Source organism: Melanostigma gelatinosum, assembly GCF_949748355.1.
Source record: "Melanostigma gelatinosum genome assembly, chromosome: 5".
NCBI classification, from domain to species: Eukaryota; Metazoa; Chordata; class Actinopteri; order Perciformes; family Zoarcidae; genus Melanostigma; species Melanostigma gelatinosum.
The window spans coordinates 13,338,008-13,355,820 of NC_136638.1; the positions used below are offsets into that span (position 1 = coordinate 13,338,008).

The 17,813-nt window shown below is 43.4% G+C and overlaps 1 protein-coding gene and 1 long non-coding RNA gene across 2 annotated transcripts; one reads left to right on the forward strand and one right to left on the reverse strand.

Moving 5' to 3' along the window:
- Nucleotides 1-2,763: 2,763 nt before the first annotated feature.
- Nucleotides 2,764-4,831, reverse strand: LOC306777106. The gene is made up of 3 exons (XR_013771960.1): nucleotides 4,668-4,831; nucleotides 3,002-3,180; nucleotides 2,764-2,856 (listed from the first exon to the last, which is right to left on the reverse strand). It is a non-coding gene; the product is annotated as an uncharacterized lncRNA (long non-coding RNA).
- A 3,309-nt stretch (nucleotides 4,832-8,140) lies between these two features.
- On the forward strand, nucleotides 8,141-17,598 carry neurl1b (neuralized E3 ubiquitin protein ligase 1B). Its single transcript, XM_079268491.1, has 6 exons — nucleotides 8,141-8,426; nucleotides 12,284-12,528; nucleotides 12,615-12,948; nucleotides 14,152-14,892; nucleotides 15,756-15,881; nucleotides 16,618-17,598. The coding sequence occupies exons 1-6, from the start codon at nucleotides 8,396-8,398 to the stop codon at nucleotides 16,863-16,865; spliced, it is 1,725 nt and encodes a 574-aa protein (XP_079124617.1). The 5' UTR covers nucleotides 8,141-8,395; the 3' UTR covers nucleotides 16,866-17,598.
- Nucleotides 17,599-17,813: the final 215 nt, after the last annotated feature.

Consider the following 17,813-nt stretch of genomic DNA (forward strand, 5'->3'; position numbering starts at 1 on the left):
TGAAACACTTTAGTGTACTTAGAAACGAATCAGACCAGCACTCTGTTCAGCAGCCTCATCAATAATCTGTCTCGCAGTCAGAGGGAGCCTGGTCATTTGCTGCTAATCTGTCTCTGCTTCCTGGTTCAGCTGCAGCCGCGGGGCTGCAAATCCGTCATGAAGAATAGCTGTTTCTCCCTGGACTCAATTTATTTTTCTTATTCATAGTCTGGAAATCTAATGATAAGACAGGAACACAGCTGCTTTTCTCCCTGTCTCCTCTTTTTCTGCAAATTTCTTCTATTTGAACATCAGCTTTTTACAAAAACAATTAAAATATCAGGATGTAGAAGAAGGGAAGTGTTTTTACAGACCATTTTTATTTGATGTGAATATTTGAGATATAGAGACTGAAATACAGTGGCGGCTGGTGGAAAATTTTCCAGTAGGAGCTGGCTCAAATCGTGGCAGCGGCAGCTAGTAAAGGCACTTCCTGTTGCAAGCTCAGCTGCCACGACTTTCCGTGGCAGCTGACCTTGCAATAGGAAGTGACTGCCACAGTATGTGGCAGCTGCCACTAGCATCTTGTGGCAGCTGCCACTCTTTCGGAGCGGATTCCGCGGTAGTTTAGCCTTTATTTGTCGTTATTTGAAATCGCCCTTGACACCAAAAAGAGCAGCATGTTATTACCGAACCTGCTGGTACACTGCTGCTGGTGGTTTGAACGTCTTTTATGACAGTTGACGGGACTCGTGCACCCAGAGCTTTGGAAAGAGAAGCTCGATTATCGCCCCCCCCCCCAGAGTGTCGATTATATGTCCTTCATCAGTCCAGGGTCCAGTGGGGAACATAAACTGCTTTGTGTTGCAGCCACTGTTTTAGTTTGCACACAAGTTCATTTGTATTGGACATTTGGGCATCTGTTATTGGAGGCCTGCCATGATTAGTGTGCAGAGACTGTGATGATATCATGAAAAATAATAAGAATCTAACATCAGCCGCAAGGTGAAACCACGGGGAATTACATTATTTTGATAATCCTGAACGCTCAGACTCCAATACATTCTGCATTGACGAGACTAACAAAGTAACTTCCATGACCTTTGACATGGGCAGACCACTACAGTTCAGTCCAGTCTGAAGTTTCTGCCTTCTATGTCTTCTATGGGAAATTTGGAGCTGGAAAGCCTGATCATCTTCAGAAAGGGGCAGAAAAGGGGCAACTGGTAGAAAAACACTCAACAGGAAAGCTCAAGTAGCAGAAGGTTACCATACATACAGCTCAGGTCTGTCTCACTGTCTCCAGCTACCAACTGCAGAGGAATGGAAAAAAAGGTTTGGAAAGAAAGATGCTATTGTGTAATGTAGTACCTGGAGCTCTCTGTTATCCCTATATGCCCTTTCCTTTGGGACTGTGAGACAAAACGGGCACACACAAATGGTCAGTATACCATGTGACAGCTGCCGGCTGTTGTCCTTGAACAACATTGGAATCTTTTCTCGAACCGAGCGAGACTTGAAACGAGCTTGCTGTTCAAAGTGGGCTTCGATGTCTTTTTTAGCGTGCTGAGTGACTGCGCAGGGTAATAGTTGCAGAAGTATTTTGTGCCATAACCCCAGAGCCTTCAACGGGTCGCTGAGTGCTTCGCGGTCAAGGTCTGTAACCCCATGGGGAGCGGCTGTGTGTAAACATCTTGTTACCCCGAGCAACATGTTGGAAAGACTCAAATCTGTTAATATTAGATTTTTGGAATAGTGCCAAATTGGGCTTTACATCTTGTTATTCTCATCTCATATTTTTTGTTTTGTTTGTGATAGATATTTCATGATGTAATTTGAGGTTTGCAGAGGAAACACTTGATTGTGTATGCTGGTCGAGTGTTTACTGATTCTTAATTGCTTCTGTGTGTTTAGCGGTGTGGGAATTTTTCAAAAACAACTTTTCACCCTCACACTATAATACAGTACAGTGAAGACCGAAAACTCTGTTCCACTTTTCAGGAACATTATCTTCAATAAACTGCTGGCTTAGCTCTGGTGAGAAATGATCATCAACACATGAAAAGAGACTCATTAAAATGTGAAAATGGTTGTAGCTGAAAACCCCAAAACGGAGCTGCTCAGCAGTTCCCCAAAACCACTCCCATTTCGCTAATGAGATTTTGGATTCTTTTCTTGCAGAAACAATTTAGGGGTTAGAATTCGGGACCCTGAAGGCAAATTCTGACAAGCCTTAAACTGCCTGGGAAGCGATTTCCTTTTGAAGTGTGTCATAAATTCTAATGATGTTTAATTTTGATCCTCTTAACTACAGGTTTGTTGTTTAACGTATACCACAAGAATTCCCTGCTCCCCCCCCCCCCCCCCCCCCACCGTACGCCTGACAGGATTAATGCAAATATGGCAAGAGACTGTTTTTTTTACAACTGCGGTGCAGCAGTGAAATGCTGTGGGTCAATAACATCCATCCTTTTTAAAATATTATCCCACAAAACACACATTTGTATAGTTATACACACACCAACATGAAACTCCTTCCATATTTACCACACGCCGCTCTTTATTTAGCATTATACACCTCTTCTCTTTACAAGTCTTTAAAAAGCGAATACAAATATACAGCTTCAACTTCTAAATTTGAATGCTCGACCGCAATGTCTATTTCTGCCGTGTGCCTGACAGGCCGTGTTGAGCCTGCTGCTGTTTGTTTGGAGTCATGTTAAAAATGACAAAGACCTTGACATAGACACCCGCAAGTCCTTCCTGTTCCTCTTTGGCCAGAGACCGGGCACCGCTCAGAGCTGTGATTAACCCTCTGTCGACTGTACAACGCCATGAATTTTCCACTGCATCAAGCATGCAACTGTCTAGTCACTGCTGAAAAGATGAAAGAAAAAGGAGCAAATGAGGGTTGAATTCTTGTGTGGAACAATGTTTGTCCTTTTGGATCACAAATGTGGAGATTGATTGCTCCATCTTGTAAAACAATAGACGACATTATCGATTATGCATTAGGGAATACCTTAATTTATCTTAAGCTGCGCTTGTATCTGAAGCCAGTGTGCAAAAGGCTAGAAGAAATTGGCTATGTTGTTCTGGGCCAAAACCACTTCCTGCATCTCCTTCGGTGGTGCATCCGCTCTTCATCCCAGAGAAAACCCAGACAATAGAACAGATGGAGGAAGAACACTGTCCGTGCATCTGGTGAAATGGATTGAAAGGCCATTTTTAGCATGTCTCCCACTGACAGAGAGGCCTAGAACAACATTTTAGTGGAGCCGTGCCACTATTTCGTCTTTTGCTAGCACAAACTGAAATGTCTTTTCTTCATAGCAAAGGGCAAACATTGATTTACTGACATTTTAGTCAACTCTGAAAAGCTCAATCATAGCTGAAAAGGCATTCAGACAAACACATTTTTTCAATGCAGCCCCTTGACAGTTTCCATTGTGTTAGCATAGCAGGGGTCATTTAATGTGAGGGGCTGACGTGTTACGTAATGTCATGATTTAGACTCCTTCAATGGAAAATGAATCAGGAAATTCCTCATATCACAGTCAATATCCGTGTCCGTTACCATTACCACTATTAACAACCTGCCTACCAACAGGAAGAGCGGAATCAGCCTTAGACAAGAAGACAGAACTCGTAAAACTAAATATTAATTGAGGAAAACTAATTCTTGAAGGATGATCAGAATCTGACAATGTCTGTAATCTTCACTTGTTTGTATGCAATCACTAAAGTAGAGTGTTGAATCATAAAAGTTCTTTATTGACCATGGAAACAATATTTTGCCGAAAATAATCGTCCACATACTGGATTTATCCCGACATTTAAACTGCATTTAAAGCTTCGCAGCCTTCCTCTGCTGTTTCTCCATGACAACCAAGCACGGTGGAAGACCATGAGATGCGGTTGAAAGCTCAAGAAAAAGCCAGTAAGTGGATCTTGAGTTCATTTTTTCTTTTTGTCAGAAAACTTGTTTTAACTTATGACATGTTGAGAAATGTTCCACGGTTAAGATATAGAAGAGGTATTGACATATACTTCAATAGACATATTACAAGTAGATCATTTATAAGGTTTAATATTAGACGTCGTCTGCTTGCTGTTTGTAATCTGTAATATTTGTAAGTATTTACTTTGTTTTCTCTGCACTGAAAAAACTTAAATTATGAAGAGAACATGAGTAAAATTGTCAATTATACTGCATTACTGTGCGGGGCTCATACCAGTGGCAGTGCTTTGCTGTCTCACTTGCCAGTGATTCACTTCATGGTGGCGTTTTTAATTTAATAAAATCTGAAATTGCAGAAGTGAAACCGAGCATGCATGCATTTTGTCAGCTTAAGACTGCCACAGCACTCAGCCTCATGATCTGAGGATTTGAGAAATGAGAACAATCTGTGAGGGCACCGAGCAGCACATGGCAATAACTCCCCCTTAAATGGCTCCAATTAAAGACAAATGCTGCACTGGTGCTTTTGAACCTTTTTCAACTCAGTACGTTTCGTCATCTGTATACTATGGCTCTGGCAACATTTGACTTCTTTCTGTGATTTAAAAAAAGTATAGGTGCTTGACTCAAATGGCATCTTAAAGGGATGCTGTTTAGGATTCAGCACATCTATTAACATCAATGGAATATGATATTCGGAGCTATGTTTTCAGTGGTGCATAATCACCTGATATTAGAATGAGACCTTCATATTTACATCGTGAGCAGGTTCTCTTCTCGCAGTCCGTCATGTTGCAGCGCCATGATCCTACAGAAGCAGAGGACCGACGAATGAAACACAAGGTCCACAGAGGGCCTTTCATGCTGCCGGAGGGGTATTCAGTTGGATGCGATCTGCAACTTCACCGCTAGATTCCACTAAATCCTACACGCTGCTCCTTTAAGAGTCAACCTAATGAGAAGACAGGAGCACTTATCAAAAACAAATGTGAATGCGCCGTAGAAAACAGTGCTCAAGCAAAGAGAGGTGACCAGAAAAAACATTGCTGTATGAATGTGGCTCATTGTGCTGGCCCATGTGTGTTTGATGGAGATGGTTGTGTTCACATTGAAGGTGGGTATGACTCACTTCATCCATGAGATCAGTGACTGGGGTTTGGACAGCAGCCCTCCCCTGATACTGAGACCACCGCGTACAAACTTTCCCAAACAGCCATCTGCTCAGCATTGCTACGCTGCTTTTGAATCTTTAAAGACAATTAAAATCCTGCAAATGTAACACTTTGCTGTCCAAGACCCAGTCACTGCGCCGCTCTGCATGGCAGCAGTCACACTGCTGTGGGCCAAGTTTCCTTGAGCAAACGAGGCATGTCTGCCCTCCTTCTCTGGAAATAACTGTATCCGCTGTAGGGGCCCTCATGAGATCGCTGCTTCACAGCTGCTGCATACCCAAACAGGGGACAGTATGCATTGTGGTCCATTTTAGAGCAGAGCAACCCTGTTTGCATCCAGTTAAATAAAAATAGATGCAGCTTTCTGACATTGCGTTGTAGTGTATGTGTAAATCACCACTCTGGACCAATTATTTTCATACTAACTAATCACAGGCTTGCCAGAATGTATGGCTCTCTACTGCAGTGGGAAGTTATGACTTGATTTTGTTACATGGGAGTTCAAACCAACAGTGTGGGCTCTTTCTTAATTGGTCTCCGCAACATCTTCCAGAGGCGTCTCTGCCTCTGTCATGCTGTCATGCAATCAGGCTGACATATCTGTGTTAACAGTGTCCAGGGCTCAGGGCTCAGGGGGATGCTGGCTTGTGATTTAGGGTTAGGCTGAGTATGAAGCAGTCCACCGACACGCTCCCTAAATGACTGTGTGTTGTTGAACATCCTACTGTCTGAATGCACGGAGTGAGTTGTGACTGCACGTCAGAGTGGTCTAAGTGTAGGGTGCATGCTTTTTATAGTTCATCTTTGAGTGTTTATATATAGTGTAAACTTATCGATGTATATTATAGTGTTGTATATTTTAAATTTGACCATTGTTGAAGCCATTGTGTGTGCTAAATTATCTTTGTTATTTCTTTGCATTTTCTTAAAGTACACATGTCTCTATTACAGTCCAGAAGGGACAAAACAAGCACTGGCTCTAGATTCACCATTCGCTTCACACATTTTCTGGTCGGCCATCACATTTATAATACTTCCTTGGCACACGGGAGAAGCTTCAGTTGGTTGCGATCTGCATCATCACTGCTAGATGCTGACGAATCCCACTCACTACACTTTTACACTGAAAACAACACAAACAAGAAAACACAGAAGAGACGGAAATCATGAATAGTCTGACATCTGAGAGTGGTATCAGTTTTGCATGGTAAACTTGCAGTATGAAGCTTCATCCGGCAGCCATTACAAAGACGGACAAACAGCGATATGCATGCTGCGGCTTCCTCTAAAGCTCACCTATTAACATGGATCATCTGTGTTACTATGAGGTTGCCGGTTGTCTGTGCCCTCCAAAACCGTTATTCCTACAAATGTTATGTTTATGATGTGACAACGCATTGATTGCGGTTTGGCTAGGTTTCGGTACAGCAGCAACAATCATGGTTTTGGTTAATTTAAGGACTTTCTTTTAAGGTTAGGGGAGCTTCATCGTCGAGCTTCATTGGTTCGTAAATCATGGTGGTCATGCATTTTTTTTAAATGACAACATTGACCGTCGTTTGGAAACGGGAAACGAAAAGCACTCTCCCGTGTTAAAATCGGATGTTTTGTTTGTATCTAGGTCTCTAGGGGGCTTTGTCATGCTGACACACTTGAATAAGCGTATCTCCCAAAATGTCCAACTGTTCCTTGAACATTTCTCTGTGCTTTTTAACATTTCTGCAAACATTCAACAGTGACTTGATTTCTGCTGAATGTCTCGAACATTCAAGCTCCTTCCCTTTGAAATAGATTCAGCGCATGCAATCATCATGCCTTCATTAACACCCCATAGTCTGCATTCAGGCAGTAAAGCACGCATTACAGGAAGTAGCACTTGTTCCTGCAGCTCTGCTGTGTTTACAGGGAAAGCTTGATTGCGGACTCCATCGCAGCCTCATATTCACTTCCTGTGTTAATCCCCTTTGCTGTAGCAGATCTTTCTTTTGAGGCAACTGCGAGGGCGTGGGGGGGGGGGGAGGATTTCACTTCTGCTTTGCTTCACCCCAAACACCATTCACCCAAGGCTCATATAAAGAGCCACCATATCCTGCTTAAACAAACAGCATTGAGGACGGAGAAACAAATGCTTTTGTCTTTGAGTTATATTTAGTTGCTGCCTGCCTTCACCCAAACGCCGTCTCTCACGAGATTTGTTTGCCCTCACCCCGAGGTAGATCATGTATGACCGTGTGTTGGCCGCTGCAGAAGTCCTTTCCCTCTGTGTGTGATATAGATCACGGCTGTGTAGTCAACCTGCATACATAAAGCAGAAAGTAAATTCTCTGCTGTGCGTTTTCCAATAAGTCACAACATGAACAACATAGCTGCTGCCCCAGGCCTCTCCAATTCACCGCTATACGGTTAGATACGCTGTCCCGTCACTCCCTTCACTGGCCTATAAACCCTGCAGGCCGTGGCTCCTCAGAGAGTGGTGTGCTCCAGAAGACAGGAAACAGCTTGAGAGGAGCCCAGCAGTCAAGGCTGTGGGAGGGCAGAGGATAGTGTGGGAAATAAGAGGATTTCCTCATATGGCGCTTGGACTTTTCTTAAAAGTGCGCAATCCATGTCTGCGTGTCCAACATATGAATAGGTGGTTATTGTCTGATAACCCGCCATGATGGCCTGTGGGATCTGTGATTGAAACATCTGACAGAAAGGATCAACAGTTAAATATATTCTGGAGTCAGATCAGTTTAACCCCTTCAGGGTGTAAAAAGCAAAATCGTTTTTTTACATGATCAATGATCTTGTAATCATTTCTAATATTATCAAAGTTTGCACCATGCCATCTGCATGGCCCTCTATATACCAGTGTATTGACAACCCGTCTTCCTTGAGACACATCCTCAAGCATGATGTCTGTCCTGTAGGCTACACACTCATTGGGCTTCATCACAGGCTTTGAGTGAATCAATAAATGAATTATTCAGAGGCTTTGCTCTTGAGGGGGATCTCTGCTTACTGTGTCTTTAAAGTCGTGCAGAGGGGAGCTCCACGAAAGAAAGGAGGGGGCTGCTGTGCACCAGTCGGAGGTGTCAGCCTGTCGCAGCGGCTTGGGGCTGACATTAAGAAGAGCGCGTCCGTGCTTCAGCGGGGAGATCCGTCGCAATTTCGAAGGTGCTGATACTCCGACTGAACTGGCTCCAGGCAGATACTCATCACACCGAGGATACATGGATGGACAGAGACATAGTGCAATCGGAATTAACTTGTCAGCCGGTGCGAGGAATCTCTGGATGTAATGGGGAACACGACACCCAAACCTTTAATAGGTGAGACTTGTTATCATTGTGTCATTCACGAGGCTTGCAATGCGCTCACACGAAGCGGCGTCTGCGCGAAAAACCGCTTGGTAGCCAGAGACACACATGGCTGGTCCGGACGCGGAGAGTTGTGCTCGATTCCCTGGGAACGAGTCCAAAACAAGCGCTCTCTGAAAATGCACTTTTTTACACATAGAATTGTAGGGATATGCATGATAATGAATATAGCTGGTAGGCAAATTTAGGGCGACAATTATGATCATTATCACCTAAAGTGGTTAATATTTCAGTGAAGCTCCTTTGTTACTCTTGCCAGAGATCCATCATCATCAACACATTAGTTTGTTTTCTTGAGAATTGATATTGAGTATTGTTTTAGCAGTAGAATGCGACTCCTAAATGCATCCGTGATGGTAAAACATTACCATTTTTTTTAATGACTTGAAAAGACCGCAGCCTGTGCATTCAGTTCCTGCTGTTTGCACAATCAGATTGTTTCTGTTACAGCATGCAAATCTATATTTCACATCATATATATTATACAATATATATTGTGATTTATTATTGTGTGTTGTATTTCTGTACAACATTGTTTCATGCATGGAGCAGGCTAATTCATTCATCCCAATGGGAAATTGCAGCATTACAGCAGCCAAGTCACACATGAATGACATAAGAAACATGGAATCTTAACTAGAAACTGATCAAACACTGTTCTGCAGTTTTCCTGAGTAATTATTCCTGCATGTGAAGTGATCGTCAGCAAAACGTTTTTGCATAAAACTGTGATTATGAGCTCTCAGAATATCACGTTGTCATCACACCTACAGCACATCACTTGACAATCAGTTCCCCATTTCACTTTGATTTAATGTCTGTCACACTCCCACGCCCCCCAACAGACCCACTCAGTGGCTGGATGATGTGGTTGCTGCCACCAGAGCCAGCTGACGTAGGGTTTGGACTGAGAACAGTTAGGCACAGAGGGGCAGGCGCCGCGTGGGTCCTTGCTTGCACTGTATGGTTTCGATTAACATGGAATTAATAGCATATCTGCGTTTACTGGGTCTGTTACAGATGTGCACAATACATCAGACAGTGGGTTTTCAGGTTCATCTCAAGCAGCATATAATTTTGCAGGCTTGTGTGTGATGAAGAAGTCATCAGCTGTGAAAAGAGTATCAAGTGATGTCACGAGGCGTTTTTTCCCCCGCAAGAAATTCATGTTTTACGATTTCTAGAAGCAAAACAGACCCTAAAATCCATAGAGGCTCATGTCTTGCTCACTGAATGAGTTTACCCATACAGCCTAGAGATATGAGAGAATAAATAGACTCATCATCAAAGATAAAGTCTGACGGATGCACATAAAGCCTTCCTTGACATGGCACTTGCCTTGTGCAGTCTTATGATTGCATTTATTTGCGCTTTTTCTTTCATCAGGAGAGACCATTCCCATAATGCACAATTGAAAATCAAATGGTAGCAGAATACGCTGGTTGTAAGACTTGAGACTGAGCTTTGCATGATGACATTTCTGATCCTGAACAGGTCTCTGTGTGGTCCCACTGTAATTTCAGTCCCTTTCCAGTCCAAGGAGTGTTTCTGACCGTCTCCTATGTCTTGCTCTTCTTATGATTTTGGTGGTCCATCATGCAAGCGTCACATTGCTGTTGGCAGGAGGTCTCAGTAGTCATCTACCTCTGGCATAAATTTAGCTCAAGCTCATGAATTACCTTTACATTCAAGTCACAGAGCTAAGCGACAGATTTTTCCGAAAAAATAATCATCCAGAAAGTTGTTTCATAACGCTTACAGCTTTTCTGACAGTACCTCCAGAATCATCAAAGACTCTTCCAACCATCTGGTCTGAGCTGCAATAAAAAAAAGTATTAACCTTAAACTATATTTCCTATCCAGGAAGCTGGAAATGACCTGCACCCTCTCTCTTTTTGTGCCACAACAGATTGTTTAGTTGGAAGACTTGTTTTGCTTTCATCAATTAGAAAGCAAAATTATTTTATTTATTATTTATTTATTATTTAACATTTTTTGTAAACAAACCAACCGTTTACATTCGGTGTAATCGTGTGTAATCTTGCATTTCTTTCCCCATACAACATAAGCATATTTTGCAAGCCAATCATCCATGTTTAGTTGCCAGCTGTCTTCTTCTTCCCTGCCTTTATTGACACATTGCTGCATTTACCACATCACCACCGCCATGGTGTTAAACCATTGGCAGGGCTGCGCGTTGCATGTGCGTGTGCGTCCTCCTGTGTGTGCACCACGGCAAACAAAATGGGGACTCACTTAATTAAAAAAACAGTTCCACGGCGCTGCTAGAGGTCAAAACCTCTGCAAGTTTGTTTTACATTGTACAAACAAGCAAAGACAAACAAGACATTTTTGGGCTAAAATCTTTTTACGCTGTGCCTTTTTTTTAAACCAGAAAGTAAAAATGGTTTTTTTCACAACAGAAGTAGTTGTGCTACTCCTCAGTACATGACCTGGTGGGCTATGCCTTTCATCTAATAATGGAAAACAAGTGCCTATAACTGTCTTCCCTGTAGATCCTTTAACTGCTGAGTCGCAGCGCGTCCCTCTGTCAGTGAGGCAGTTGAGCCTGAAGCCTGTCGGCTGATCCTCAACTTGTTTTTCTCCATCATCTTCACCGAAAGTATCAGTATTCTACTCCCCTAAAAGGCAAATTCCAAGAAGTAGAAAGGAGAGGGGCACCCGCACATCATTTGAGATGTTACAGATGTTATTCCTGCTGCTTCATAGTTTAGAATATAATCAGTGATAATGTCGAATTAAGGAAATGTACTGTGGAACATTTCACTGAGTTATTGTCTTTGCACCAGATCACAGTGAATTTAAAGAGCAATGTAATCACTCTGTGGCCCTGGAGGCGAGTAGAAACAACGCCTCCCTTTGAATATTACTTTTTACCATAAACACCCATCTCCAACTCTCATTTGATTCAATACAAAACCCAAACAGTCTTTTTTTAAGCAAATGTCCACTTCGTCTCGTTTGATTTCTGATCCTTGTTAATTTGTTTTGTGATGCTTCATGAACAATTCCTCTCCCTAGTGACTCTTGTGAAGATGAGATCGAAGATTAAGCCTTTCATTTGGGAGTTTCTTCACTGACTCGGCGCTGCGTGATTCATTCTGAAGATAACTGTGGAGGAATGAAAGGGGCTATTCAGGGTTTGTTTATGCTGTAGGCCAAGGGTGTGTGTAGCCCATAAATAAGAGGAAGGCTTATCACATCTGCTGTCGACTTTCTGTTGATCTGCGTTGTTATATTTTCTCTCTGCTGATGCTATTAATAATAGCACGGCTCAAATATATGAGGATTTTACAGAAGCCAAATATCCCTTTTATGTTTCCCACTGATGTATGCTCACGGGGTTTGTCTAAATTTGCCTTGTGTTATTTCTGTAATATAAATGTCCCATATGGATGTGGTAAGAAGACGGATTTGGGACAGTTGTAAATGTGGGTTACATACTAAAAGAGACTATTTAATGTACTTGTTGAGAGAAGCAGAGAGGCTTTATGGTGTCAGCGCTGGAAAGGAAGTGCGTGAGACTGCGGGCTCTTTTACATAACTGGCCTCTGCCCTCTAAAATAACTGCCATGGACCACTTGCAAACAAGTTATTTTGCGCTGATTTGTTCATCTCCTTTTCCAGCTGCTCTTGTCACGAGCATTCCTGATTTGACCTTGTCTGAGTCGCACAAAAGCAGACCTGCTGTTCACATACCACGCTGCTGTCTAATTTGGTTGATCAGGTTGAATCATTGACGTCTTTCTTTTCTCTACACTGCACCCCTGATGTTTTGGTGCCCACAGATGCAACTCTGCAACCCCGTCCGGTGGCCAGCAGGCAGTACTACAATCTTCCCAACAATGGGGCCGGAGTGGAGAGAAGAACGTCTGCTGCTCCGGTCAGCATCAACACGGAGTCACCTCGCTTTCACCCCCACGCCAAAGGCAAGAACATCAGGCTGGATGGGCAGCTTCGCCGTGCCACACGCAAGAACAGCTTCTGTAATGGCATCACTTTCAGCCACAGGCCTGTCCACCTCTATGAGAAGGTTCGTTTTCAACTCTGTGATGCTCGCTTTTTTAAATGCTAAGGATGAGAAGAATGAAAGTTACATTTTGATTCACATTTATTCAGGTGCGTCTTCGCCTGAGTGGTGTGCACACTGGCTGGAGTGGAGCTCTACGCTTTGGTTTCACCAGTTTTGACCCCAGCGAATTGGTCGCTACAGACATCCCCAAGTACGCTTGTCCAGACCTGGTGACACGGCACGGCTACTGGGCCAAAGCTCTGCCTGAGCGACTGGCCTTGAGGGACAACGTGTTGTCATTCTGGGCTGATCGTCACGGAAGAGTTTTCTACAGCATCAACGAAGGCGAGCCCATCCTCTTCCACTGTGGGCTCAGCATCGGCTGTCCACTCTGGGCCATCATAGATATCTATGGCATCACTCAGGAGGTCACACTGCTTGGTAAGCACTTTGTTATGGCGTTTACTTGCTCTGCGAAATGACTCCGATGAAATGCTTATTGCTTTTGTCATGACTGCAGCCGAGAGAGGCGAGCAGAGGCTGATTCATTTTCAAAAGAGAAGTGAGAGGAACACATTTCACAACTGACTGGTCATGCATCTGTACACAATACATCATTACAATTCATATAAATCTAATATGTATATACTTTTTTACTATAAACAGAGTCAGCTAAAAAGCCGTGTATTTGGAGCATGGCTTTAAAAACCCCAAAACCTCAGGAACCTATTTTTAGTGTCAACAGATTCACGGCTAATTTAAGCAGCTTTGACATGAAGCTCTGCAGCAGTAGAGGCCGATGATATAGTGGGAGTAGTAGTAAGGCCTGGGGTGGCTCAATGATATGCTATCTGTGACTAAACTTGTTTGTCTGGAAAAACAGAACCATCAACAGGATGTGAACCACGGACCTCAATCCACCCTGAACATCTCACTCCTAACCGCTCTCCACTCTCGTACTATCACTTTCCCTTCGCTTTGTCACTTTCTTCCTTCACTTCCATCACCCTCTCCCCTGTGGTTCCCTCTCGTGCTCACTGGGAGTGTTTATCTTCAGTCTGACAAGAGCTATGGCCATGTTTGGTCAAGGCGGCAGATCCCAGGAGCTTTGGAGGGGCCAGTGCACTCAACTGCTCCGGCATCACTAGAAATAGTAATAAAGGAATGCATCATAAGTCAAAGGGGGACTACTAGCGCCAGACGTCTTTATATCAGCCCCTCAGCTGTACTATGAGCTCTGTGCATAAAGCGTGGAAGTCTAGAGAGCTCATGTTAGGGAAGAAAGGGAAGTATTTGATGGTTACTGTGAAATAAACTGCAGGCCAACACAGCTTACTAAAAACTACTTCTAAATAACACACATCACAGTTTTCTCATGTTTTATAGATTATTAATCAATTGGGAAAAGAGCAGGAGTAAATCATTCATTAGTTGCAGTCCTGTGATATGCCTATAAAAACAAAAGCACTCATAGAGCAAAAGCAGACATCAAAGAGGCTGCGGTAACATGTAGATAGCATCTCAGCGTCCAGCCTTTCCTCAGGCATCGTAAAAGAAAAAAGCACTTTAAGTGTCCTGAGCTTACTTGGGACAGATCATATAACACTATGTCACAAACGTGTTTGTTCATATTCTCCACCACAGAAAGCACGTTTGCTGAGAGTGTGGGATCCAGCTGCCTGAGTGCGGCCCGCCTGAGTGCCTATCTGCCCCAGAGCAGCCACGACTCAGCCAATTACAGCAACAATCAACTGGAGAACAACCAGGCTGCCGCTGCCAAGATGGCCAACCTCCAGATCAATAACTACACACAGCTCACCCCCTGCTGCTCCTCCACCTCGACCTCCTCCACACTGTCCTCATCCGCCTCCACTGGATTCAGCACCCCGAGGGTGGTCCGGGGCCTTCCTTCTCCGCTTGACAATGACTTGCACTTTCACCCCGTCCGCGGCTCTGACGTAATACTCTCTGCAGACCGCTCGGCCGCCTGCATCCACTTTCTGGACAGCAGTCGGACTCTGGTGTTCAGTGACCGGCCGCTGCATGTCGGTGAGACTTTGTACGTGGAAGTCGGCCACCTGGGCCTACCCTACTTTGGGGCGCTGTTGTTTGGTTTAACATCCTGTGACCCGTCTAGTCTACACGCCGGGGACTTACCGGCAGACCCTGAAGTTCTCCTGGACCGTAAAGAGTATTGGGTAGTGCATCGGGGCTTCCCCATGCCTTGCTCTGGAGACGTGCTCAGCTTCAGTCTGCTGCCCAGCGGAGAGGTGCACCACGGGGTGAACGGAGTGGGACGTGGCAGGCTGCTCTGTGTGGACTCCTCTCAGGTCCTGTGGGCCTTTTTCAGCCTGCATGGGGCTGTCAACAGACTCAGGATACTCGGTAAGCTGAGTACATTTACAGCAACACAGAGAGTGGATATCATGAATCTAAACCATAAATATTACTATTTGGTTTGGTTTGGTCAAACCCCTCTGTGAAAACCTTTAGAATATAAATAGGAATGAAACTGGAATGTTTGGTGGACTGAAGTGAAGGTTTCAGGCTCAGAGTCTGAGAAAAAACGCCCTTTAAAGATATGTTTTGTAAAATTCCATATTTTGAAGACACTGCAGGTGGATACGGTAAAGAAAAATCAATATATATCACCATGAAACTTCCCCAGTTGATTACTTACATTAACACATGTTTTCGTGTTACACGTTGTTAGAAATTCTATGTCTAAATATGCAAATAACGCTTTAACTTAAGCTAACTCTTGTTGAATTTGGGAGAAATCTACATTCACAAAAAGACAAAGTCGTGAAATAAACAGCTAAATGTTTTCCTTCCACCAGTCCGAAAGAAGACATGTTATGGAAGCAAAATAGCCCAAAATCTCAAAATTGAACAGTGCATGAAAAATAATGTTTTTGCCTAATGTCTCGCCTTAATGGACAGAAATGAGAGTGGTAACAAAGTCTGGAATCAGCTCTCTGCAAGAAAGCATATTTCCCAGGATGTCTAACTTTTCCTGTTATACTGAAACGATAAAACCCCCAAAAGGACATCAATTATCATCCGTCTATTATAATATATATATTATGATACAGTTTACCGTTGCACTCAAACAGGTCAAGGTCTCAGTATTTTGAATGATATCGACGACAGTTAAATATACACTTTGTCTGAAAGGCACCTTTAAAGGCTTTACATGAACGTAATTATCTGGGTTTTGTTCATTCGTGTTTATGTTTGCGACACAGGAACTCTGCAGTCCAGTCCTCCCTCCACATCTCCCGGCACTTCTCAGAGCAGCAGTCCAGACGACAGTGACTCAGACCTGGCGTTCAGTGTCAACAGATCCTCCTCTGCCTCCGAATCCTCTCTGGGTAGGTTCCCTCATGTTGACAGCAGGCCTTCGGTGTATGTAACCCCACGAGGTCACAGCAGGAAGGCGGTTGGTTTAGAGGGAAAGGCATTTTGTTTCTAATGGCAACAACGGATCTCCGTTCTCATATGACATACCTCGATGATTGGGTACATATTAGAGCTGCAAAGTTTAGTTGAGTAATCAATTGGTCAACTGCCACAATTGTTACTTTCATCATCAATCAAGTCGTCTTTAAAGTAAAACATCCAAACATTCTCTTTTCTAAACCTCTGAAATGTGAACATTTGCTGCTTTTCCTTGCCGTAACATGATATTGAATTGAATGCTTTTGGGTGCACATGGATGACGTCAACTTTGACTCTCTGGAATTGTGGTGGGCATTTTCATCTGTTTTCTGATGTTACATATATTAATCAGGGACATAATCAGCAGATTAATTGACAATGAAAATATCCGTTTGTTGCAGCCCGAACACACACTGCTTTTTAAAAGTTTGAATAATTTATCAAAGATTAGATTCTGACATGGAAATTAGGATTTGTCATGGCTCATTGAAAAATAAAAGCAAAAAACACGCTCAAAAACACAGACAAAGAACACAGAATATATAAAAGCAACACCATTGAAGATCTGAACCTGGCATACTCTTCCCACAAGAACACAATAGTCACCTGTGTACATGCATCCAGGTCTGCTCCATTTCCAACACTCCTGTTTTCTTTCTTCTCATCTAGTGACTGCTCCCAGCTCCCCTCTCAGTCCCCTCGTCTCTCCCACTCTCACCGCCTCAGAACTGCCCTCTGCCGGTAAAAACGGAGAATGCTCCATTTGCTTCGACCAGGACGTGGACACGGTCATCTACACCTGTGGACACATGTGTCTGTGCAATGACTGCGGGCTTAAGCTGAAGAGACAGATCAATGCGTGCTGTCCGATATGTAGGAGGCCTATCAAAGATGTAATCAAAACGTATCGGCCGTGAACGTCCAGATGTTTAAACAAACGGGTGACGTGACTTTCCCTGCTGGATGCCACCTGCGTCCCCTTCTCAGGCTTGGTTGGACACGGCTCTTGGTCCCGATCGGAGATTAGCCACACCAGAACATTATTGTGCCTATATTTCCATTGACTCATTTCTGGAGATGCTCTTCATATGCAGAGCTATATGATGGAGCTCATCTTACATGGACTGATGCATGAGCTCCTTTGTTTTGTCTGAAAAAGAAGAGCTGTCTCATGTGCTCCTGTTTTGTATTTTCAATGTGATGTCTCTTACGTCACATGTATTTGCTGAATATCCCGCTGTCAATATTTTGTCCTTAAACCTATATTGTTCTAAATGTATGTGCTTCAGCAGAATATGTGGACCGTAGTGACTTCTCGTGCCTTAGATCTTTGTCACATAGTGTGTCCAAGTAATCGTGCTAACAATCCTAGCCATATTGTCAATGTACAGTAATGAAAGCTTGTGGTGAATAAGACACACAGATACAGAATTCATGCAATAAAAGGTGGAATGGTAAGTGGAAAGGTGTAAGTGTTTGGTAAATGTGTTCAGTGGCTTGCTTTAAGAAAAGTAGGTTTGAAAAGTACAAAATGAAGTATCTGGATTTGCACTTTGAGAGATTAATAAACGTGGACTAAGTATGATTAAAATGTGTGTAGTTGAATTAATAAGACTTCATGTAACAACAATCCAAGGACCAGTGAGTAAGAGTTAGTGACATCTAGTGGTGAGGTTGAAGATAGCAACAAATTTACTACCCCTGCGATCAGCTCTCCTTTTCTAAGAGTGTTGGAGAACTGCGATGGCCCTCGGGCAATGCAACAATAGTGCTCAGTGAAAGACTCATCTACAGCCAGTTTGGTTTGTCCTCTCTAGGCTACTGTAGAAACACTGCGATGCAACATGCACTGCATGAAGAGGACT